Source organism: Perca flavescens, chromosome 12 (genome assembly GCF_004354835.1).
Source record: "Perca flavescens isolate YP-PL-M2 chromosome 12, PFLA_1.0, whole genome shotgun sequence".
Lineage (NCBI taxonomy): Eukaryota > Metazoa > Chordata > Actinopteri > Perciformes > Percidae > Perca > Perca flavescens.
In genome coordinates this window covers 24062889-24088673 of record NC_041342.1, presented here as the reverse complement: position 1 = coordinate 24088673, position 25785 = coordinate 24062889, and the positions used below count along the sequence as shown (strand labels likewise).

Here is a 25785-nt window from a genome sequence, read left to right as displayed (position 1 = left end):
GTATTCCAGGGTAAAGCTATTTATCCCGTGTATTATAGTACAATGTTATGAATAAAAATGTTGGGGATAACACGAAGTAAAGGGCCACATGTTGGATTCGAACCGAGCTACTGCAAAGGACTCAGCCTTACTGCTCTTACTGGGTGAGCTAGAGGTCGCCCCAAGTTACGTTTTAATTTTAACAGTATGCTTCACTTGTACTAAAGAAAAGGATTTGATGATGAGAAACAACCAGTAACATTAAGCAGGTTTGGTCAGAGTTACTACAGTAATGTAATGTAAACCTCCCCAAATCAAATAAAGAGCAGGGCAAGCCTGATAACGTTAAATTACTCTAATCTCTGGCATGTTGGAGGTTGGATGCCCCAGTCCTGAAGGTATTATTCTAACGCAAAACTCTACCCCACAAAATAATGTTGATAGCTATACACATGCCCTTTGCCTTTGGAAGTAACACTTGGTTATACTGTAAGCTAGTTAGCTGGACATACTAATATTACTTTTGAGCAGACACACTGTTTAATCCATTCCTGACACTTTCGCTTTTGTATTTTTGGTTTTGTAAAGGCCAACTACAAAAAAACTCATACTAATGTCACTCTTATTTCTGTAAAGCCCCATGCACACCTTTGTGTGTGTGAAGAAATCCAAAGCTTACGGTTGCTAAGCTATGATTGGACAATCGCAGTTCGAGAGAGGGTTTTAGTGAATAGTCATTGATATTGTCCGTCCTAAAGATTTGGCTATCACTCTCATATTTCCTATATTCCTTATTTTTGATACAGGTGTGACAGACACAATGAATAAACATATTGAACACTTACAAATCTGAACACGTACACACAATTTAGCTTTAGACCTTTTCTCCACAGATGGTTCTTCTTTCACCCTTGGATTTTCAAGTATATCCATAACTTTACCTCCCTGCTCGTGCTTAGGATTTGAAAGCCAGTATTCTGACACCTTGACTGAAAGCGCTGCATCCTCGGGCAGAAAGCTTGGCCCTGATGAGCGAGATAATCAAGCAACTGCGGTGGTTTTCATCACTGGCTCCAACAATACAGCACCCCAAGGGGGATGATATGCTAAACTGGAGGTTTATTGTAATGCAGCGTGATGAGGCCTGCAGTCAAACGGCTCAGTCTGTGAAGAGCCTCATCTTCCAAACCCCATGCAGACCCCGTCATTAAAAATCACTGCGCCTCAGATTGGGTCACAGTAGCTGGCGACCCTAATTTCCCCTCCTGGAACCTAACTGTTATTCCTCGTGCATCCAAGAAAACAGACCAGACTGGAAACAGATTTTGTATTGTTCCCTAGCAACAGGCCAAAAGGACAGATGTCAAAGAAGAGAAAGGATGGAGGGAGAAAAACACAGCCTGCAATAACAAATACATTATTCTGTAAATGTGCAGTAGAACCTCATGAAACATGACATTGGATTTGAATGTCACAATCACACTTTTTGCTGCTGATTGACATTTTGTCTAGATAGATAGATAGATGGATAGATAGATAGATAGATAGATAGATAGATAGATAGATAGATTAATTTATTGATTGACACAAGTTAATGATCTTAAAAGACAATTTGGATTATAAACCGAAATGTATATGACAGCAAAGCCATTAGTGTGCCTCTTTATCAGCTGTCCCACACTGAAACTCTAAACACATTCAATTCATTAAACAGCCATAACACACAGTAACCGTGTGAGCTGTCTCACCTCAACACAAGTCTTTCCTCCTCATCAGGTTCTGTGCAAAACTATCCACCACCCTCCAGTACTTTGCACATTGACTAGTTCGCTGGGGTTATAGCTAATTCTGCACTCTGAGCTATCTTCCTGAGGTAATGTTGATGTCAGTGTTTCACTTCTACGTTTGTGATTCATGCAGTTTAATGTAGAAACATAACTTTTCATGTTGATCTCCTAGTCTCAGTTATTTTGGTTTGTTTTCATTTCACTTATGATGTTGCTCGGAAACCTGTCAGCTAGAAAGGTATACTGTTGACCTTTAAGATTACTTACTAATACGTTATTTTTGTCCAAAATCTTTTTCCAATCTCTTGTGGGATAGGGTTATGTGACATCCTCGAGCTAAGTGTAGCCCCCAGAGTATACATGAAAAGACAAAAAAAAAGCAACACAAGTTTACATTTTTCATTTCAAATTGAGAAGATTGTGGAACTACAGTTACAAACAAAAAAGCATCAGAACAGAAACACAATTTAGCAGCTTGAACAACAAGCAATCACTGAAAATAAATCCCTCCCGTTAGATAATCTGATGGAGATGCTGCCTGCACATGACAACTGACCCCAAACATAGAGGTGTGGCATCACTGAACATCTGACTTTTGAGGGACAATTCATTGTGACAATGATTTGTCCCTCAAAAGTCAAATAAAAGAACAGACTGTGTGCCCAGAGGTTTGAAAGCAGAGCAGTTTTGCCTCTCTAATAATCACATCGATGTGGATGTAAACCAATATGAATATGTTATTAAGATATGCACAGATCTGAACAGATACTAAAACAATCAATGTATTATGTGGCTTAAACATGGTACTCAATATTCATACATTTGAGATTCGTTTATCTCATAAGTGCATGCAAAATGGGAGCTTTTCAGATTTTTCTCAAGAGCTTTGAAATGTAATGCATTTCTCACTTGTTTTATTCCGCTTACCTCACCATTCTGCTCTCTCTCCACTATTGATTCCCACCCAGTACCACAGCTTTTTATCAAGACTTAGTTTAGACTTTTTGCATTCTGTTTTGAAGATGGGATCCCGATAAAATATCATGTTTCATTATTTGATTAATTCAGGTACACGGTTAAAATGTTATGTTGTTTTGGTAATTTTGCTATATTTTGCAGCTAAACTTGTAGATACATGTATGAGAAGTATAAATGGCAGCAGAAAACAATTTATTGCAGAAAATGAAGCAGACTAACTTCTAAGCTTCCACTATGAACCACATCTGTTATAAATCAGAATATGGATACGAATACAATACAGATGTTTTTCGTAAGATAAACAAATACAGATAGTAGCTTTGTGCTATCAACATCCTGGCACCAATTCACATTGTGAATTTCAGTGAAGGCATGAATACCAGAGAAGATAAACAGCTTAACTGGGATTTACAGCAAAAAAGGCAAAAGACAGTGAGAGGGTGGATCACGAGTCATTTAGTTTTCACAGTCACCTCCTTCCCTTCTTTTCTAAACCCTTACGTAAACACAGTAAGGCCAAATGGAAAAACAAAACCACTTTCTGTGATTTCTTAGTCTCAGTGTCTGCATCATTGCTTGATAAATTGTCTTCAAGGTCTGTTATTATGTCAATAAATGTACCAGTCGATTCATGCCTAACTTGTTTGATCATTACCGGAGGACTTTCTGCACGTTCTCTTGCATTCAAGCTCTACTGAAGCGCTGTACAACTTTAGCACAATGTTTGCATACTGTATGAGCTCTGGGACTTACAAAGGAATTACATGCTTATCAAGCATCATTTTCAAGAAGAGCTGCATCATGTGCGCATGTGCATGCTTGTGCGTGCATACGTGCTTGTGGGTGTGAGTGTGTGTGCATGCGTGCGTGCGTGCTTGTGTGGTGAAAATGGAGGATTTGGAATAAAGATTTACTCCAAATACTGCAACAGCAGATATGTCGCCAAATGAAGATTATATTTTTGGCATCGCCTGTCCTTTCTTTATATGTTATTGATCAAATTTCGGGTCCAAAGAAGCTTTAACAGAATACATCCAGTCATGCAAATGTGACCAATCTCAAACGAGATGGTCGAAAAAATAATCTAGGGTCTGATTTGATAAACCACATCCAAGTGTGCCACATGCTGGTATAACAACAATGATGCAGAACGGAGTGATGAAGGAGAGCGGTGTCACAGTATTTTATCCTCCTCCCCTTCATTAATCCCTCATCTGCCTAATTTAAGGCTGTATTCTTGTAATTATCACCCCCAAGGCTTTGTGATTGATTGGATTGATGTTTTTTACTCCTTTAAATTGATTAACTGAGCATTTAATGAGAAGTCAGTGTGTGACAGCTAAACCAAATTAATTGCATCGATAATCCTTGAAAACACTATATCAGAGCCATGTTCTGAGTTGTGATGAGACACATTTTTAAAAAGGCTGTCTTTCATCTGTTAGAACAGTACAAATACTTGAGCTCTGCAGTAACATACAGTATGCAAATACACACCCAACATTTAGAGCTCTGATTGTCAACCGAAGTGCTCTCACGTCCTCAGGTAAGGAGCATGGCACCAACAGAGACGAGACCTCTGACGTGTCCAGTAAGTGCCTGCCGTGCCACGATGGCTGCCCCTACTGCCAGGACGACACGCCCTGCCTGGCGCAGGAGGATGGTGCTCTGCGGCTTGCTGTGGCCTCCTTCCATGCTCTGTGCATGGTGCTGGACCTGGCCAGCATGGTGGTGGTCTACCACTTCAGGAGGAAGAAGGTGAGTGGACACAGAGGCCACTTGGGAGGAGTGTTGGATGCACAGCAAATGCTCTTTACATTTCAGGACCTTAAAGCTACAGTTTTTCATAAAAAATTACTTTTTGTCATATTTTGCTAAAACTGTTACTATATTGTGACAGAATGAGACAAATAATCTGTGAAAAAAGTCATGTTCCTCCACCTCCTCCTGGTGGTGCTCCTAATGGCATGAGGAAAACAACCAATCAGAGCAGAGGAGTCTCTTACGCAGTGTCAACGACTGCTCGTGAATTGCGGTCAAACTGTAAAACTAGGCAGCACTGATCAAATATGAATCAAGATTCTGTTACTGCATTGCCTATTTCAATTATGAAATTCACTTATGTCAGCATATAGTGAGAGTTTCAGCAAATTTGACAAAAACTAATTTTATAAAAATTACTTACTGCAGCTTTAAGGTTTACTAATCAGGAGTGGTACTACTGAGCCTGTATAAATGGTTATATAATGTCCTCTGTAGCTTTGGAGGGAGTTTTAAGTCTAGAGATGTCATCAAGGCTTATTTTAGATTGGAGACAGTTTTGTAACAGAAAGTCTGTGTTTGAAACTTGGGGGTGTAGAGTTTGAAAGAGCAGGTTAAGAGGGTCTAAAAGTACTGTCACATTATACGGACAGATTTAAGCGTGTGGTTCCTGTTTTGGAGCGATCTCTGGCTGGCTCTGGTGGACATCTTTGTTCAACATTGGCCATGCGAAGGGCACAGTCTGCCAATAAAAACATTTATGAGCTGTGTTTGGAAATATGAAGGTCATTATTCCCTTCCATTAGTAAAATATTACATTAAAGGTCCCATGACATGGTGCTCTTTGGATGCTTTTATATAGACCTTAGTGGTCCCCTAATACTGTATCTGAAATCTCTTTACCGAAATTCAGCTTTGGTGCAGAACTACAGCCACTAGAGCCAGTCCCACAATGAGCTTTCCATAGTATGTGCCATTTCTGTGTCTGAAGCTATTGAGGAGGAGAGTGGGAGGGGCAAGGTGGAGGGTGGGGGTGTGGCCTTGACCAACTGACACTTTTCTCGTTTGAAAGCCATGATGTATCTCTCTCATGGGTTGGCCAAATTCTCTGGGCGGGCAAAGCAGAGAAAGGGGAGGTAACCTTGCTTGTTATGACCTCATAACAAGCATATTCCAAGCAGAGGTGTCAAGTAACGAAGTACAAATACTTCGTTACCTTTGGGTATCTATACTTTACTGGAGTAATTATTTTACAGCATACTTTTTACTTCTACTCCTTACATTTTCACGGAATTATCTGTACTTTCTACTCCTTACATTTTAAAAATAGCCTCATTACTCATATTTCAGTTCGGCTTGTTTTCATTCCGGCTCGTCATTGTTCAAAAAAACACACACAAAAAAACCTATCCAAATTGCTCCATCCGGAGAGAGTGAATGTGATTGTGGTTGGATGAGAAGTATAAACACAGTCATTCCGACATCCTATTGGTTTGTACGCGATCCATCAAACCTGCACAGACCCGGTGCTAATACGCCACCGGTGCTTTAACGACCGTTATCTACTGGACCGAATAGCAACGCGGATTTCGGTGCCTTATTTAGGTGCCACTTAGATACCTGCGCTTCTCTCTGATGCTCCGAAAACGGACGTTAGAGGGAACTGAAACATTGCCGCACGGGACGCTAGTTAACACTACAGTTGGCAGCAGCTAACGTTAGCCTACGGTTAGCTAGCAGCTGGAGTAAACACGGTTAAAATTCTGACAGCTAAACGGTGTAAAAGTGTGTCTGTATTTCACTGGAGAGGATTGTAACACCAGACTGTAGCTGCCGTTGTCTGAAAAACACAGACACAGAGATGTGTCACCTTTTTCAGCCCTTCTGAGTTTGCAGGTATGATTTTAATATAACATTATTATAGTCATATGATTTTGTCCTAACGTTTTGGGGTTAAGCTGTTGTCCTTAATGGCATTGTTTCCCCCTTACATCAGGGGTCTTCAACGTTTTTTAAACCAAGGATCCCTTAACTTAAAAGAAATTGTAGCAGGGACCCCCTACTACATATTGTATGAAATTAAGTTGCCTATTAAACTGGGCCTACAATAACAGTTAGGGCAACCTAAAGCGTTCTTACATACCCTTTTTTCATAAGCTATTAAAATATTAATTGTTGGCATGATTTTATAATATTTTAATGTTACATACTGTATGTGGCACAGTAAATCTAGGATTAACTGTATCTGTGGGCTGATATCTTAGGGACTCCCTTACCTATAGGCCAGTTAGCCTATTATCAGTGGGAATTTATATTTGCTAATAATATGTTGGAATTATGTTAAGGCATTTTAATTTTAAAAGACTCAAAGATAATAAAAAGACTCAAAAATTTACAATAATTTGGAGGCCCCCGTGCAATGACTTTGAGGACCCCTGGTTGAAGATCTCTGCCTTACATTACTTTTACTTTTATACTTTAAGTAGTTTTGAAACCAGTACTTTTACACTTTTACTTAAGTAAAAAATTTGAGTTGATACTTCAACTTCTACAAAAGTCTTTTCAAACCCTAGTATCTATACTTCTACTTGAGTAATGAATGTGAATACTTTTGACACCTCTGATTCCAAGACGGCTCATCTGAGCTTTCATTTTCTCAAAGGCAGAGCAGGATACCCAGGGCTCGGTTTACACCTATCACCATTTCTAGCCACTGGGGGACCATAGACAGGCTGGGGGAACTCATATTAATGTTAAAAAACCTCATAAAGTGAAATTTTCATGCCATGGGACCTTTAACAGAATACAGTTTGTGATCACTGTGCTCTATTTTTTATGTATTAACCACATTATAACCTTGATATAATTTTTTTGGGGGGGGAGGGCGGACAATGGGGCAATTTCATGCATTCTGCATTATAGGAATGAAAGTCAGAAAATTGTATCTTGTGCTGCTTGGAATTTTGGGGGAAGATGATAGGTCAGCTGAGACAGTGCTTGATAAGTGCCAAAAGCTGTTCCCGAAAATCCAACATCCAGCATATTGTACCAGAGGCAAACAATCCCTCCATGTAATAGCTCACACAGTACATGGTTGTAAAATTAGACAAGTTTCAGCAGTTTTATTTCACACAGGGTTGCCCTCTAACAAAGGGCTCCATGGATTTATACGCTGCCTCTGGATTTCAGTAAGTTAGAGGAGCAAGTCTGATAAGTAAATGTTAATTTGGTATTTATCTGTTTGAAAAAATATGTAATTTCATACCACATGCATTTTACAGGGCCAAATTAAAAGACAATCCATTTCATGCTTTGTTGTTTTTTCTTGATGAACATTGAGCTAATTAACACTCGCCTCAATTTGAATCAACATAGATTTGCAGCAAGGTTGATGCATAATATCCCCTCTGATAATAGAATAAAGTGAAATAAATATTGAGATCCTCACAGTGTCAGTTAATTACAACGCTCCTCGGGCAAAGTTGAGTTGAATCTTTCCCGGTGTGCTATTTATAGACACACAGACATGTATATATTTGTGTTGTTGCATCAAAATCTCATACATTTCTTCAGTTCACAAGAAATGTCCCTGGAGCCCTTTGAATTTACATTAAAAACATTAAAAAAAAATGAAATCCAACCCAGAAAAGGTGCTGTTGTCACTTACATTCTTGTTTCAGGGGAAGGAAAATGTTAGCAAAGATATATTTAACTCCTCTTTGTGTTTGTTTGCTTTGAAAGAGGCAATGATTTATTATTTGCATTCGCCTGTAATATGCAAAGAAGCTGGAGCTACAAATCCTCACAACACTCTGTTCAAACAAACCGGATTTGATGCAATACTTTTGACATGTTTGCCATGTTGTTGCATTTCACAACATAGTGCCAATTAATTCTGAGATGGGCAAACACCTTTAATTGATAACTTTAGACAGGTAATGTTTTTCAACCCCTCTTAACACACCAAGCCATGTATACATCACGTTTTTCCTGTCAGTGATTGATTGATTGATTGATTGATTGATTGATTGATGTTTTTTGTTATTGTTTCTCTTTCCCCATTAACAGAGCATCCGGACATCTGGTCTGATTCTGCTGGAAGCCATCTTGGTTGGGGCTTTACTGCTCTACTTCCCAGTAAGTCAGCATTCTGATCTTATATGGCACCCACAATTGTCTGTCACTCCTTCGGTTTTTGCTTTGCTCATATTAAATGTAATAATAATGCTTAAGATGTCCTAATTTACAGTAGCAACACCAGTGGTTACTGGTGGTAACATTGAGTGTGCTTTAATACTGCACCTCCCAGAATTCCAAAAGTGACCGTTGTCTTATTTTGTAGACATATTTTTCAAGGAATGTTTTCTGTTAGCGTTAACCACGGCGACAAAAACAATACGTTTCCTGTGGTGGCTTCACAATAAAAGCCGCCCGTGTTTCAACAGTTCAGTGGTTTAAAAATGAGGTGGCCACAGGACATGCTGGCTTTGCATTAACAGTAACTTAATACAGCTCTGTTACGGCCGTAGGAGAGATATAACTACAGTAAAGCTGGATTACATATGTACTATTTCCAGTCAGTCCCTTCTGAATGTGAAGGCAATTTGAATCCAGTGTGGTAACAGCGGAATCTGCCGCTAACAATGACAACTACTATAGAGAGGTAATTACAGAATATGAATACATTGAGTAGCTATTGAAGGAAAAATGGTATACATAAATAGAAATGGGGTTTGAGTTCATGAAAATCTTAATGATTGTAACTTTCAAATGAGGGAGAGGTCACGGTGTACAATTTAAAATCTACCATTTTACAAAGAAAATGAAGCCATTGCTTGTTGTTAAAAAGGATTCATGTTCATAATAGAATGAATTACTATGTAAATAAGGCAGTAAATACTGCCTCCTACTTCTTCCGCTGCAGCTAGATGCTGTTTTAGTACTTCTGATCATTGTCTGGACAAAAACAAAAGAGTTGGACATCAGTTAGTGTACATGTACAGTATGAGTGTTGAGCGTGTTCTTGAGCGTGTTGAACTTATTGAGCGTGTTCCTTTGCCAGCCTTTCTGTTGCCTGTATGTGTGAGCAGGTCTAGGTGGGTAGGTGCCAGCGTGCATTGTATACAGTAGGTGTGTATTTGCATTTGTGCACACAGCCCACAGTGCACCTGGAGTGCTGCATCAGAAGACCATCTTTAGCAGGTGGAAACAGATGGAAGAAACCTGAGCGCCATGTAACAGGGAGATCAGATGTAACCGGGGAAATCGCTCCCTTCAAATACTTGCACAGACTGCCAACAGTGAGCCACTGCTCTCTTCAAACACAAGGCCTCATGGCTGGATGTTGGCCATTTTTAAAAAGGAAAAAAATCTGCTGAGAAAAAAAGCTTCAGAGCGCTCGGCTGACTCTTGGGATAAAAGTTTTTGTTCTCATTCTAAAGTTACTGGAGTGTTACCATAGGACAAATATTTGCATTAGAATAGAAAGCCTGGGAGTGTTGGTGCAGCAGATAAGGACAGCAAGTATTTGAGATTTGTCCTTATGTGACCACACTTTGCGTATAATTCTGCTGTGAAGCTCAAAATGGATTTGATTTTGCATCCCTCCATCTGCCCTCGCCCCCCCCATTCACCCCAAGGATAACTCAAGTACCAAAAATAGCGCCTCAGAAATATCCTGCCACTCTCTTATGTTCACACAAACTTGGATACACTCAATGGTCTCTTCCTCCCTTGGCTCTGCTGTATCTCCATCTTTTTTCTGCATTACTTGGCACCTTGCCTGCCTGTCTCTACCTTTTCCCTGCCCCCCCTGACCCCCATCTTTTTCTTTCATTACCCATCTGCATGCTCACTCGCTGTCTCACCTTTGTGTCTGTCTCCTCTCCTGCAGTCTTAATGTTTGTTGCTGCTGCTGTTTCTTTTTTGCTGCCACCACAAGCCTCCTTAGCTAAGCTTGGCACAGCTGCTCTGCTCTGGTGCTTGATGCATTTTTAAACAGTCCATCAAGTTCTAGCACAACTTGTTTTAAAAATACATCTGCTGATTAATTGATGGAGGAGGCATGGGATGTTGGATACAAACCAGGAGAGCCACCTTCTCTTCTGGGCAATATAAAAATGTGGCTTTTTATTGTGCAGTCTCCTGTGACTTTGTGTGTGTGTGTGTGTGTGTATAGGCAGGGTGGAGTGGCTTCAAATCTTCCCATTTTCCTGTGATTCTGTGCATGGATTTGCATTGCTGCATTTCTGTAGGCCCACAGTATGTGGGTGTAAGAAACAGTGCGGCCTACTTTTACCTGGCATTTATGGAAGTGATTTATTGTTTTGGTCCGTCATGTAGACCAGAAGGCTGGATGTTTGCTCAGGAGGCAAAGAGATTAAGGTGCCAGGGAGGATGCTAATCCTAACCACAGTTAGCATGAGAGTGAGACATGGAGAGGTAGAAGGAAAAGAGGAAGAGAAGACACTGAAAGTATGCAAGGGTTGGCAACATTTGGTCTGTTCATTCTACCTGTTCTTTACACTTTTATTTCTTTGTGTTTTTGTCTACTCTAATATTTGATTTAGCAGTAATGGCTGCTATTACCTCATTCAAGCTCTATGTTGCTTCACAGAAGCAGAGGAAGAATGTTACAAATGCTTATTTTTAAATTATGAAATCAGTTGTGATTTTCATTTCTAAGTTCGACTTGAAAAAAGTTTAAAGCTGCCTTAATCAATATATGTATATTATCACAGGATCCAATCATATTTACCTACCAAGACAGACAAAGTTAGATATTGAGCATAGTGGAGCATTTAGCAGCTAAAGAGAAAGATATTTCCCTCAGTAGTCAAGAAAAGCGAATATTGGGCTTATATTCATCAGTTGGCCAGTAAAAGCAGATTTTGCTTTGCATCTGCTTGATCTGTTAATAAGCCACTGTTTGCTAACACGTTCACTATATCAGCTTTACAAGGTGATAAGATGTTGGTGTTGTATAGGGAGCATGTTGTCGTGACCCAAGTGGCCACAAAATCAATGAATGCGGTTTTAAAAGAATAGTTCAATATTTTAGGAAATATGCTTATCCAAAAGATTGATACCAGCCTCATATCGGTGCATTATGTATGGAACTGGAGCAGCAACCTGGTTAGCCTAGCTTAGCATAAAATCTGGAAACAGAGGGGAACCGTGAGCCTGGCTCTGTCCAATTAAATACATTTTCCTTCCAATACCTCTAAAGCTGCCATAGCACAGCACTCGGACATGTAAAAATGCAAATATTTGCTAACTCCCCATAAAACCACAAATAGTTTTTTTTTATATCTCTGTTTGTGTATGAATTAAACACACTATTAATAACATGTTAATTAATTAGCTTTAAAGGTGCTGGTAGGGAGATTTTTAAACTGTGGACAGAGCCAGCTAGATGTTTCACACTAGTTCCAATTTTTATGCTCATCTAATTTCTTCCTGGTTCTAGCTCCATACTTAATGCACAGACATGAATTAATATCATATGATTAGGAAAGAAAGCCAGTAACCATATTTCCACAAAATGTTTATCCATTCCTATAAAAAAATAATTTATAATACATTTTTCTTTTCCAGGAAAGCACATTATTGGTATTAAAGCTATGAGTCATGTCAAGGCTGTCTTCCACATAATCACTATAATTTTTAAATATTGTCTGAAATATGGAGGGATTCATTTTTGGTAGCAATTTTCATTTAAAAATTGACACGTACAGTGAAACTCTTTCTTTTAATATCACAACTAATTTATCAGATCCTGAGCTGCAACAGTGACTCACAGTCGACAGTGGAGCATTAAAAAGGAACAGCTATAATTCCTGTTCTTGGGTATAAAATGGACTTGGCTTCCCCACTATCTCATGACCAGCATACCAACGACCGACTTTGGCACTGCAAGGTTTTGATGAGGAGTGTGGATAGAGGGAACCTGTTGATTCAACTCTGCGAGACACATTCTTAATCAGGAGGTGAGAGAAATGTCTGTATACCAGAGGTGAACTGAGAGTGGAATGGACACACTGACAGCTGGAAATAGGGATGTTATGTTTAATTGCACACTGAGCCACGTGTTGGTTGAATGGGTGAAACTGATCTTGTCATTTTTGTATTCGATTACACAAACAAATGGCAGATGGCAAAATTATGATGATGGAAAAAAAACGCTCATGTTCCTCATACGCTCATTACTCCAATACATCTTCACGTGTCGTCTCGAAAATCTATTATAATTGTAACTTCCTGAATATCCATCCATCCATCCATCTTTGTCCGCTTATCCGGTATCGGGTCGCGGGTGGAGCAGCTCCAGCAGGGGACCCCAAACTTCCCTTTCCCGAGCAACATTAACCAGCTCCGACTGGGGGATCCCGAGGCGTTCCCAGGCCAGGTTGGAGATATAATCCCTCCACCTAGTCCTGGGTCTTCCCCAAGGCCTCCTCCCAGCTGGACGTGCCTGGAACACCTCCCTAGGGAGGCGCCCAGGGGGCATCCTTACCAGATGCCCGAACCACCTCAACTGGCTCCTTTCGACGCGAAGGAGCAGCGGCTCTACTCCGAGCTCCTCACGGATGACTGAGCTTCTCACCCTATCTCTAAGGGAGACGCCAGCCACCCTCCTGAGGAAACCCATTTCGGCCGCTTGTACCCTGGATCTCGTTCTTTCGGTCATGACCCAGCCTTCATGACCATAGGTGAGGGTAGGAACGAAAACTGACCGGTAGATCGAGAGCTTTGCCTTCTGGCTCAGCTCTCTTTTCGTCACAACGGTGCGATAAATTGAATGTAATACCGCACCCGCTGCGCCGATTCTCCGACCAATCTCCCGCTCCATTGTCCCCTCACTCGCGAACAAAACCCCAAGGTACTTGAACTCCTTCACTTGGGGTAAGGACTCATTCCCTACCTGGAGTAGGCACTCCATCGGTTTCCTGCTGAGAACCATGGCCTCAGATTTAGAGGTGCTGATCCTCATCCCAACTGCTTCACACTCGGCTGCAAACCGATCTAGTGAGTGCTGAAGGTCACAGGCCGATGATGCCATCAGGACCACATCATCTGCAAAGAGCAGCGATGAGATCCCCAGCCCACCGAACTGCAACCCCTCTCCACCCCGACTACGCCTTGATATCCTGTCCATAAATGTTACAAACAGGATTGGTGACAAAGCGCAGCCCTTGCGGAGGACAACCCTCACCTGAAATGAGTCCGACTTACTGCCGAGAACCCGGACACAGCTCTCGCTTTGGTTGTACAGAGATTGGATGGCCCTGAGAAGAGACCCCCTCACCCCATACTCCCGCAGCACCTCCCACAGTATCTCGCGGGGGACCCGGTCATACGCCTTTTCCAGATCCACAAAACACATGTAGACCGGTTGGGCATACTCCCAGGCTCCCTCCAGGATCCTTGCGAGAGTAAAGATCTGGTCCGTTGTTCCACGACCAGGACGGAATCCGCATTGTTCCTCCTCAACCCGAGGTTTGACTATCGGCCGAACCCTCCTTTCCAGCACCTTGGAGTAGACTTTACCAGGGAGGCTGAGAAGTGTGATACACCTGTAATTGGCACACACCCTTTGGTCCCCCTTTTTAAAAAGGGGAACCACCACCCCGGTCTGCCACTCCTTTGCCACCGTCCCAGACTTCCACGCAATATTGAAGAGGTGTGTCAACCAGGACAGCCCCTCCACACCCACTTGAGCATTTCTGGATGGATCTCATCAATCCCTGGGGCTTTGCCACTGTGGAGTTGTTTGACTACATCAGTGACCTCCGCCTGGGAAATTGACAATGATCCCCCATCATCCTCCAGCTCTGCCTCTAACATAGAGGGCGTATTAGTCGGATTCAGGAGTTCCTCAAAGTGCTCCTTCCACCGCCCTATTACCTCCTCAGTTGAGGTCAACAGTGTCCCATGCTTACTGTACACAGCTTGGATGGTTCCCCGCTTCCCCCTCCTGAGGTGGCGAACAGTTTTCCAGAAGCACCTTGGTGCCGACCGAAAGTCCTTCTCCATGTCTTCTCCAAACTTCTCCCACACCCGCTGCTTTGCCTCTTTCACAGCAGAGGCTGCAGCCCTTCGGGCCCTTCGGTACCCTGCAACCGCCTCTGGAGTCCTCTGGGATAACATATCCCGGAAAGACTCCTTCTTCAGTCGGACGGCTTCCCTGACCACTGGTGTCCACCACGGTGTTCGTGGGTTACCGCCCCTTGAGGCACCTAAGACCCTAAGACCACAGCTCCTCGCCGCAGCTTCAGCAACATTGTCCACTCGGGTTCAATGCCCCCAGCCTCCACAGGGATGCACGAAAAGATCCGCCGGAGGTGTGAGTTTGTCGGACAGGGGCCTCCTCCAGACGTTCCCAATTTACCCGCACTACCCGTTTGGGCTTACCAGGTCTGTCCAGAGTCTTCCCCCACCCCCTGACCCAACTCACCACCAGATGGTGATCAGTTGACAGCTCCGCCCCTCTCTTCACCCGAGTGTCCAAAACACACGGCCTCAGATCAGATGAAACAATTATAAAATCGATCATTGACCTTTGGCCTAGGGTGCTCTGGTACCACGTACACTTATGAGCATCCCTATGTTCGAACATGGTGTTTGTTATAGACAATCCATGACTAGCACAGAAGTCCAACAACAAACAACCACTCTGGTTTAGATCAGGGAGGCCGTTCCTCCCAATCACGCCTCTACATGTGTCTCCATCATTGCCCACGTGCGCGTTGAAGTCCCCCAGCAGAACAATGGAATCCCCCACTGGAGCCCCATGCAGGACTCCAGTCAAGGTCTCCAAGAAGGCCGAATACTCCGAACTCCTGTTTGGTGCATATGCACAAACAACAGTCAGAGTTTTCCCCCCCACAACCCGCAGGCGTAGGGAGGCGACCCTCTCGTCCACCGGGGTAAACTCCAACGTAGCGGCGCTCAGCCGGGGGCTTGTGAGTATCCCCACACCCGCCCGGCGCCTCACACCCTGGGCAACTCCGGAGAAGAAAAGAGTCCAACCCCTATCCAGGAGTATGGTTCCAGAACTGAGACTATGCGTAGAGGTAAGCCCCACCAGATCTAACCGGTAGCGCTCCACCTCCCGCACCAGTTCCGGCTCCTTCCCCCCACAGAGAGGTGACGTTCCACGTCCCCAGAGCCAGCGTCTGCTGCCCGGGTCTGGTCCGTCGAGGCCCCTGACCTTCACTGCCACCCATGTGACAACTCACCCGACAGCAGCGGTTCCTCCCACAGGTGGTGGGCCCATGGGCTGGAGAGATGGGAGCCACGTAGCTTTTTCGGGCTGTGCCCGGCCGGGCTCCGTGGCAAACCCGGCCACCAGGCGCTCGCCGACGAGCCCGCCATCTGGGCCTGGCTCCAGACGGGGGCCCCGGGCTTCCTCCGGGCAGGGTCACTCCATCTCTACCTCGTTTATTCATTGTTTTTTTTTTCCTGAATAGCAGATTTTATATTGTTGTGATTTCATCATTCTGTCTTTGTAGCATACTATTACCTCTGTCTGAGGCCACATTGAGTATACACTATTATCCATATTTCCAATTAAACATTAGTTACCCCTTTCTTTAACACATCTTGCAGCCAGACTGTTACAGCCTCAGGGTTGGCTGTTTTTTGAGTTTGCTGCAGATGTTCTTCTTTTCTGAGGAAAAGAGGTTACAGGTGCTGTTGTTGCTTAAGCTTAATTACTCTGGATAGCTGCTGTCTCTTAAATTGCCAAGGCATCCTAAGAGCTGGGAGGAATTACTGGCTTCGCTCTTCTGGGATAGGTTTATACTGCATCTATAATGATATACGATATTCTGTCCAAGGCCAGTGGATGGATTTATGTAAAGCATACATCCACCAATATAAATAACATCCCACGATGCTGGAGTTTAACACAGCTTACAGTAGGTGAGAAGCGGGGAACACAGACTATAACAGGGCTAAACACATTTAGACAGTCGTCTTAGGTGGATGATCTAAAAAACAGGGTGAAGAACAAAGTGTAGGTGAAGTTATAAAATAAATAATATTATGCCCATTTGTGTGGGCAGATTCAGGTTTATTTCCAAGTAGGTTTTCACATACAAGGAATTTGCCTTTGTGTTTTGGTGCATGACAATAGTGATCGAAAATAAAAATAAAAGCAAGTAATGCAAAAGTCATGAAACGTAAATATAAAATAAAAAATGACAATAGAAATATGAAAAATTCTATAAAATATGTACAATTTATCTGTTTTTAAAATGAAAGAGCTGTACAGTTCATAGGTGCAAAATACTGACCAGGGAATGTGCAAAAGTTCACAGTATGAATTATAGAGACTATGTGCAATGTACAGCAGCAAGGTAAATAGAATAACATCACATACGATGCAACATTGCAGCGTCTCTCTTTGAACCTGGAACTGGGTGGAACAAGCAGTTTCAGCACTTCAAGAGCTGAATAATGGATTCTCAGAAACTCTGATCACGTCATCTCCATATATTTTGTACATGGAGCATACATACAGAAAAGCCTTTTTTTGGTACCTCAACTTCTGTTTAAAATAAATTCAAATTGAAATCTGTAAGCATACAATATTTGCTCGTGGGAGGGTGCACCTTGCTTGCTCTCTGTCTTTAGTATCTTTAAGTATTTTTTGTCATTTTACAAAAACTGTAGCTGAAGTTTTCCTCTTTGGTGTGAGGTCGCCTACCAGTTACACACGTGATTATGCTGACCACTCTAAACCGCTGGTTTAGAGTACTTAGCTAAAGCACATCTCAATACTATGACATTCTTACCTTTTGGGAGCCAGTATAAAGATGCTCATCATAAAGTCAATGAGATCTGAATGCATTACAGATTTGTCGGCATCAGTCGGCAGTCTGTAAAATTCTGTAAAATTTTAGTTCCTACTTATGTTTTGTGTGGAATTGATACAGAGCACATTAAAACAGCAAAACGAATGTAGGCTGACTCAGGAAGGAGTCATGCTTTAACATCCTGGAGGATTTTCATCCACCAGGTGAGTGAGGAAGGTTTTCTTTGCTTCAGTGGAAATAAGCGCCGAGTCACTACACCGGATCCTCAGCTTCACACGGGTCACTGGAGATTTGACATATGGCGTCCTGTTGAGGTACACGCTAATGAAATGAAACGCAGCTGTAATAGAAGTGCAACTGGAATCTCTGATCTTTACAGCAGGGCATGGGAGTATTCAGCCTCTGTCACAGCCTCGTCTTTAGGTACGAATAAACCTCACACCAAGCAGGAAATAAAAGACTGACATTTTATGAACCAGTGGCGGATTCTCTGTTTGATTTCAACTCACACAGGGACCAAAGATGACAACCTGGGCTGCACATGTGCACACACTGAAACATGTGAACGTCCATGCCTTATAAATACAAATTAACAAATAATCACGCTCAGATGCAGTCGCCTGTTAAATACCACCAGTGAGATAAGGACTTTCGTATTTAATGTGTTCTGGCAGCTGACATATGAACAACATACAGTTAAAAGATGTTCGCGGGAGCTCTGGAGGCGTAGGATAAATCTGCCTCCAGCTCTGCTTCTCACATTTTAGAGACTCATTTTCATTTCTGATTCCTTCTGTGTGAATATGAGAGGAGTGTGACAGGAGTGGAAGTGCAATTCACTGCTTGCAAAAAGAGAATATATATATATAGATATCTATATAACCTCTGTCTATCAGTGTGAACACTAACACTGCTGTACCACTCTACAGGTGATGATCCTGTACTTCCAACCTAGTGTGTTTCGCTGTGTCCTCCTGAGATGGGTTCGCCTCCTGGGTTTTGCCGTCATGTACGGCACCGTCATCCTCAAGCTGTACAGGTACTGTCAACTAAAAGTGAAAGCATTTGAATCAAAAGAGTGGTAATCATGGTATTTGCTATATGTTGTATCCCCTTCCTATGAATTATTCCTATAATAAAGCAAAAACCTTGTCTTCCCACCTCTTCCCTCCTCCTATCTCGTGTCCTGTCTTCCTACTTCTTCTCCTTGTCTCCTCATCTTATCTCATTCTGTCTCTGCTCCTCTCCTCTCTTCCTATCCTCATCTCTCATCTCCTTGTCGTCCTATCTCCTCTACATGTCTTCCTTCCTCCTCTCCTGCTCTTCTCTCATGTCCTTTCTTCTTTCCTTGTCTCCTCACCTCTTCCCCTCGCCTAACTCCTCTCCCCTCTTCCTATTTCCTCTTCTTGTCTCCTCATCTGATTTTGTCTCTGCACCTCTTCTCTCTTCCTATCTCCTCCCCTTATCTCCTTTTCTGCTATCTTCCCCTTTTTTCTCCTCTGCCAGTCTACTCTGTTCATACTGTACATCATCTCTTCTTCAGAGAAACAATTCTGTGTTTGGATGGATGATGGTTTGGTCCCCTCTTCTCATATTCTCTCCCCTCATCTCTTCCTATCTCCTTTCCTTTCCTCACCTCCTCTCCTGGTATTATAACTTGCCCCATGAGTTAGACTTCCTTAGTTTCAATAAATTAGCTCCCTCTCAGTCTGCACTCACACACATGCATGCAGTCAATAAGCACATTTAAATTTCACATCAGGTCCGGTCTATCTGCGTCTGCCTGCTTAAGTATCTACTCAGGCGCACACTCACTTTCTGCTCTTCAGCTCCGAGCAAGTGTTGCCGAGATGGTAGAAGGGGGTCAAAGGCCGGCCACAGCGTTCCCTTGGCAAAATTACCAATGAGATTTTTTTACGAGCTCGCTGGGTGTGAAATTTGCCCCGGGGCCAAGCTCTTACAGCCTGGTCCCACTGAATATATCAGATAAGATAGATTTCACAGTCTGGTTGGGAGAAGGCAGATGAGCACAGTGCAGAGACAATAGTAAACAGAGAAGTGTCTGGATGGTGATATTCATATAACTACGTACTGCTATCTCTGTCTTTATATACATGTAGCTCCCCTTATCCAGCATCAACTGGCTGATGTGTTTTTATTCCCTGTGAAGATACTGTGCAACTTATAAATAAACTGCCTCTGCATGCATTCAGTCTGATGTGTTAGTTCCAATTGTTTTTATTGACCCATCTCCAACCAGAAAAGTTAAAAACTGACACCCATAAGAATATTCGAAGTAGTTAAATTTGGAATAAACAACAGCATGAATTACAAATTAAAGTGAATGAATTAAAATAACAGTGCCCTTTTCTCCCTGATCCTTTTAATTCAAGTTTGCATGTTAGTAAGAGCAACAGCCGGGGGTGTGAGTTGTGAATTGCAGCAAGATCATTTCTTACTCACCTACACTGCTCAGTCTCAAGTATTCAGACTTAACTCTTTTCCTCTTCTTCTTCTTCTCTCTCTCTCCTTCTCTCAGGGTGTTAAAGGTGTTCCTGTCCCGCACGGCTCAGAGGACGCCTTACATGACCAGCTGGCGGGTACTGCGGCTGCTAGTGGTGATCCTGCTGGTGGTGCTGTGGTTCCTGGTGGCATGGACCTCAGCCGTGTGCCAGAACCCTGAGCTGAGTCGGGCTCTGATTGCCGCAGGCCTCACCCCAGAGGGGCTGCAGTTCAGCATGTGTCTGCTGGATCGATGGGATTACATGATGGCTGTCGGTAAGTGTGATTTCTGTATTTCTGTAGTTATATGTACCCGATGTGTAGTGAGGACACAAAACGAGTGAGGAAATTTCGGTCCTTCTTACCACTTAAGTAAAAACATTTTGGTATCTTTTTTCCTAATTTTTGTTCCAACTTTTTTGTGGCTTTCTCAGACATTTGTCACCTTTTTGTAAATTTTTGCTTTTTCCGACATTTTTGTACGCTTTTTGTCACATTTTTGTTGACATGAAGCCCTACAAAAGTCATCAAAAGAGTTCCTTAGCCATCATAGAATTTAGCAAATCAAGCAAAACAATGATACATTTTTTTTTAAAGCAACACTATGTAACTTTTCCCGCTTTGGTCCCCCTACAGGTTGTCTCATTGGAACTACAGTTCGCACTAAAAGTTACATAGTGTTACTTTAACAACAATCTGTTTCACAGCCTGAATATGAAAACTCTCTGCTTCTGGGGGGAATTTCTGAGTCTCAGAGTCGACAAATCTGCCATATTCTGCTCAGTTAATTGCAGTTTTAAAAAAATATAAAAATATTTTGGTTTGGCGCACAACTAGGCGGGCCAAAATTTATTGTGAACCCAAACCGATATACAGGCCAGATCTAAATGTGCAACGGGCCTTGAGTTTGACACAGTTTGTGCTCTAGGGTGTCTTTGAATGTTTTGGTTGTGAATTCAAAAAAATCTATTTTCCAACGCAGTTTTTCTAAACTCTTGTTTGACTCTACAATAAATATATTCTGTATACACATTCTTAAAAAAACACTTGAAATCCTACTTAAATGTATATTGTGAGTGAGTCTTTTCGTGAAGAGTAACTTAAAGGCAACCTGGGGAGTTTTTGACAATGTTTTTATCAGTGGGTTTAAAAGTCTTGAAATTCCAATGCCAGCGTGGTCAAAAGGTATACAGAGACTCATGTATACAGGAAGGCAAAGACGCTCTCCGACTTCACAGAACTGGGTTTTCAATAGCTGCACCATGTCTGACTCATTTATTTTGGACAGTGCAGTCATCTCCTTTGCTTTATAAAAGCTGGTGGTGCTGACAGCCAATGAATTGCACACAAATAGAGGGGACTGTTTGAAGTCGTTAAGCGAGGCATAAAATGCTCCCAAACATGCCCCCCGCCCGCTTGCCAGAACACATTATTGTGCTGTAATAGGCCCCTTTATTCAGCACTCAGCCCTCAAAGCAACATTTTGAAAAACCTCTGCTCTGAACTTGAGGTTAAATGGATGCAGTTGGGAATTTTGATGATAGTGTCCATTGTTTGATTCAGTTTACCTGATGGGTTTGCTCACAAAAAGTATAATGGATGGTCCTGTTTATTCAGTTAATAATGGGTTGCCCTGATAAACAAGATGGAGTACCCCTTTCTCAGTGTCTTGGGCTGCCACCAGCATTAAAGCAGAACCCTCCAGAGGGCAGGAGGTGCCGCCGAGTCTCTTATTTATTTTTTACAGCCCTTCACCAAAAGCTTGTCTCTAAGGACTTTCCAGAGGACAAACTTATCTAGTTTTAACTGGACAATACTCACATATGAACGCAAATCTAAGCACAATAGCAGAGTACTCACCACAAAGGATGTGAATGTGTATCTGTTATATTGCTGCTGCTGCTGCTGCTGCTGCTGCTGCAACTTCACCTTGACTGTCAATACTCTGTTCTGCTCTTTTATCTTTCATCCCAGCCTTTTATATTATGCTTTGAGTTTTCTTTTCTTTTGATTCACATTTATCCATAGATCATAAGCCGCAGTGACTCCGCCATTAAGTTACCAGTAGTTACTAGACTTGTAATAGCAGCCCCTTAGGGACTGTACAAATGTATTTGTTAAGCTTTATTTTTGACTTAGAAAAACAACCCATTTGCAACACTCTCCCCTGATATTTCCACTTAGCCCAAATTTACATTACGCTAATTATGGAAAACATAACAAATGGTGTGTTGTGTTTACTGAGCATTCAAGCTGCTTGATTTTTGAACTAAGAGCTACTAAATAAACAGTTATCACCATTGTCACTGAATAAGTAAATAGGGCACGGACAATAATGTTCAAATTCCTTCTAACTATAACGATATACTTCTGTAGGTCCCACAATTTCCCTTATTATAAACAGCAGTCTTGCCAATGGAACTGTCCCATCCATTTTTTTTAAATGCAGTAGTTCATCCTCTTATTGGAGAAAATTGCTTATGCTCAGCTACTGGCTCATTTACGTAGATAATAACATCATGGAAAAATTTGGGTTTCATGGCTCGTCACAGTACAGAATCGGCCCTTCTTAAATTTTCAAATTACCTGCTACTGGCTTTAGACTGTGGCAAATGTGCCATCCTAATTCTCTTAGTGCAGCATTTGATACAGTGGATCACAATATTTTATTAAATCGTCTTGAGGACCAGGTTGGCATCCAGGGCACTCCCCTCAAGTGGTTTGCCTCCTATTTAGCCGATAGGACTTTCTCTGTTACCATTGGCAGCCTTTACTCCTCCACAGCCCCTATTTCATGTGGAGTACCCCAGGGTTCCATTTTGGGACCTATTTTGTTTGCTCTGTATATGCTCCCTTTGGGCTATATATTCTGCCAACACAATGTTTCCTTCCACTGTTATGCCGATGATACACAAATCTATTTGCCGTTAAATCCGGGGGATTCAAACTCAGTTACATCCATTCTTAACTGCCTCCAGGATGTGAAATGCTGGATGGCCAAAAACTACTTACAGCTGAATGACTCTAAAACAGAGGTGATTCTTCTTGGTCCCCCAAACACCACAGCAAGCATAGCTAGCTAGCCACCTGGGTCTGCTGTCTCTTAACCTTCATGTCTATGCCAGAAATCTTGGTGTCATCTTTGATTCATCACTTCGTTTTGAGAAACAGATCAATTCAGTGGTGAAAAGTTGCTTTTTTCAACTCCGGAATATTGCCAAACTGAAGACCATCCTGTTTTATGAATACATGAAGACTGTCACCATTGCATTAATCTCCTCCAGGCTTGATTATTGCATCTCACTGAATCTGGTTATTGGCCATTCTTCTTTGTCTCGCCTGCAGCTGGTGCAAAAAGCTGCAGCGAGACTTCTGACTGGCACAAGGAAAAGAGAAAGTATCACACCAATTCTGGCATCCCTGCATTGGCTACCTATTAAATACAGGATTGATTTTAAGATTCTTTTATTTGTTTTTAAAGCCATTCGTGGTCAGGCTCCTCAGTGTATTTCAGAACTCCTCAGCCCCTATTCCAATTCCAGGCCTCTAAGATCCTCGAATCAATTATTTTTAACTGTTCCTCAATCGAGGTTAGTGGGTAAGGGAGATCGTGCCTTTTCTGTGGCAGCTCCAAAACTTTGGAATAGTCTCCCACTTTGTCTCAGATGTTCCCCATCCATTGACAGTTTTAAAACACATCTCAAGACATATTTGTTCTCAATGGCCTTTGGTTGCTCTTAGAGGTTTATAACATCTTAATATGATATTGTACTGTATTTTTTGCATTTATAGTTTGTTTTTTGCTCCTTTTGCTTGATTTTAGTGCTTGTGTTGTGCACTTCAATTTGTACAGTACTTTGGTCAACTTTGGTTGTTTTAAATGTGCTATATAAATAAACTTGACTTGACTTGACTTGACTTCTATTGTTTTTTTTGTTTTTTTTTAAACTGACATCATTGTACCAGCCACTAGTTCAATGTGAAATCCCAGGTACAGAGACATGATTGTTGTCCTCTACATATGGTAATATTCAGCATTATGGTACATGGCACACACAAAATGCATTTTTGGACGTACCTTTTTTGATGTAGAGTAACTTTTCCCCCCCTAGTAAATCTTGGAAGAAAATTATATAAAATATAAATATAGGGCAAGAAAAAATTAAAGACCCCACTCTGCCCTTCCAAAACAATCAGACCTTCAGCAAAAAAGAAAAAATACATAATGCTCCCACTTTTCTCACCCCATCTCCCAGACTAATAATTTTTGTACAGTCCCTAAAATGACCAGAGTCTATAACACTGTCAAGCCAATAAGCGATTGTATTGGTGAAAAGTTGCAGGTTCTATCCCTCATGTATCCGGTGACTCAGAGGGCCTTGTGTGTGCGTTACAGTAGCTTCCTAATGACAGACTCTTGAAGCAGGAGGCAGTGATGGGCACATCATTGAAGCCAGTCTGACAGCAAGGGGAGACTAATCCTGTTAGGAAAGAGCCAAAGGACAGATCCCTGAGAGAAGCTTGGTCTGCCTCTGAAAACTGATAGACAGGCAGACCCAGAGAGAAAAAGAGAGAGACGGAAGTGGAAGGGAAAAAGGAGAGTGGAGCCTCTGAAGTATGAAGCTTAGAGGGATGTAGGAAACGATGCAGAGAGAGTTTTCCACCAGCTGGGGAGTGGAGGGGGAAACTTGAGCGGAAAAGAAGAAGAAGAGGGAGCTGGTGAAGGGAGGACAGCTAAGGAAACTCTGGAGATGCAACAGAGGAGCGCAGCATCTTCAGAGGAAATGACGCTGTGTTTGTGCCGTGACAGCTTCCCACAAACGCAGCACTTTTAATGGAATGAAACACATAGATCACAACAATCCCTCTGTGTGGGTTTTTACATCTGTGTGTGTCAGTGTGTATTTGTGTGTGCATTCAAGACAAGACAGGAAGGTGTCCCCGCTGTTCGCTGTGACAGCCACACTGGTGTGCTGAGGCTACACTGAAGGACAGGAAGCACCCTGCAAAGCTGCTTTGGAGGACTTTAACAATGCATGTCATACTTGTAAAAATTAATCCTAATTGTGTTTTTGCTTGTTTTGGTATAATGCTGACAAGAGGAATGAATGTCTGTCTAGAAATTAATAAATCATCCTATTTTGTCTGCAAATGCGGAGCAAAATGCAGCTGAAGCAAAACAGAGTATTCATGATGTCAACAATAAGCAATTCATTTGAATCCACAATTAATCTACATTAGTTGGAATTGTTCCCTCTTGCAAACAGCTCTCCATGCATCCTGATTCAGAGGCTAAGTACCAAGTAATTAGTGATGATTTATACACAAGGCCTCTTCATGAATATTAATGGACTGTAATCACTGTAAAGACGTTATGGACTCATACGCCAACACAGTCCTTGGCACAGTTCTTGGTGCTCTTAGCTGCCTGCACACAAAACAACAAGCTCATATAGCTTGCATCAGAGAAACCTCTGACTTGGTGATGCTCATTTTGAATTTTTATATGTAGCATAGAAAATTAGAATTTAATATTGTATTATTATAAAAAAAACATATTTGAAAAGAAAATTGTTTTGCATTTTCTTTTGTCCTACACCAGAGACAGCAATATTTATCAAATTGCTTCAAGACGTAATTTTATACCCCCAAAATGCAGCAACCCTAAAGGAATCCATTTGATCGCATTCCAAATAATTAATATTGATTTTTGCAGTTCTTCGAAATTTCCGTTGACGTACAAGATGATAATGAGCTATCTATATACAGCAGAGTTCATATGCTAGCTTTTTAAATTCATCTTCCCTGTAAATTACAGGCGGGCTGTGTGACCTAAGTGAGATTAGACGATAGCAGGAAGGTGTCAACACACTGTTGAGGAAGCAGCTGCCTCACTTGGGGAGACACTGCAAACACGGGGAACTGTTGCTAAATTAGAAACTGCATTATCGCTGTGA

At 42.1% G+C, this 25785-nt stretch overlaps 1 protein-coding gene across 1 annotated transcript in view; it reads left to right on the top strand.

The window, feature by feature from the left end:
• The window catches only part of gpr158b (G protein-coupled receptor 158b), a 61001-nt gene that overhangs the window by 23728 nt on the left and 11488 nt on the right, over nucleotides 1-25785 (top strand). The window contains exons 5-8 of the mRNA XM_028594332.1: nucleotides 4291-4502; nucleotides 8574-8642; nucleotides 18256-18365; nucleotides 19866-20104. Coding sequence (XP_028450133.1) covers nucleotides 4291-4502; nucleotides 8574-8642; nucleotides 18256-18365; nucleotides 19866-20104 — 630 coding nt within the window. The remainder of the gene's footprint in view (nucleotides 1-4290; nucleotides 4503-8573; nucleotides 8643-18255; nucleotides 18366-19865; nucleotides 20105-25785) is intronic.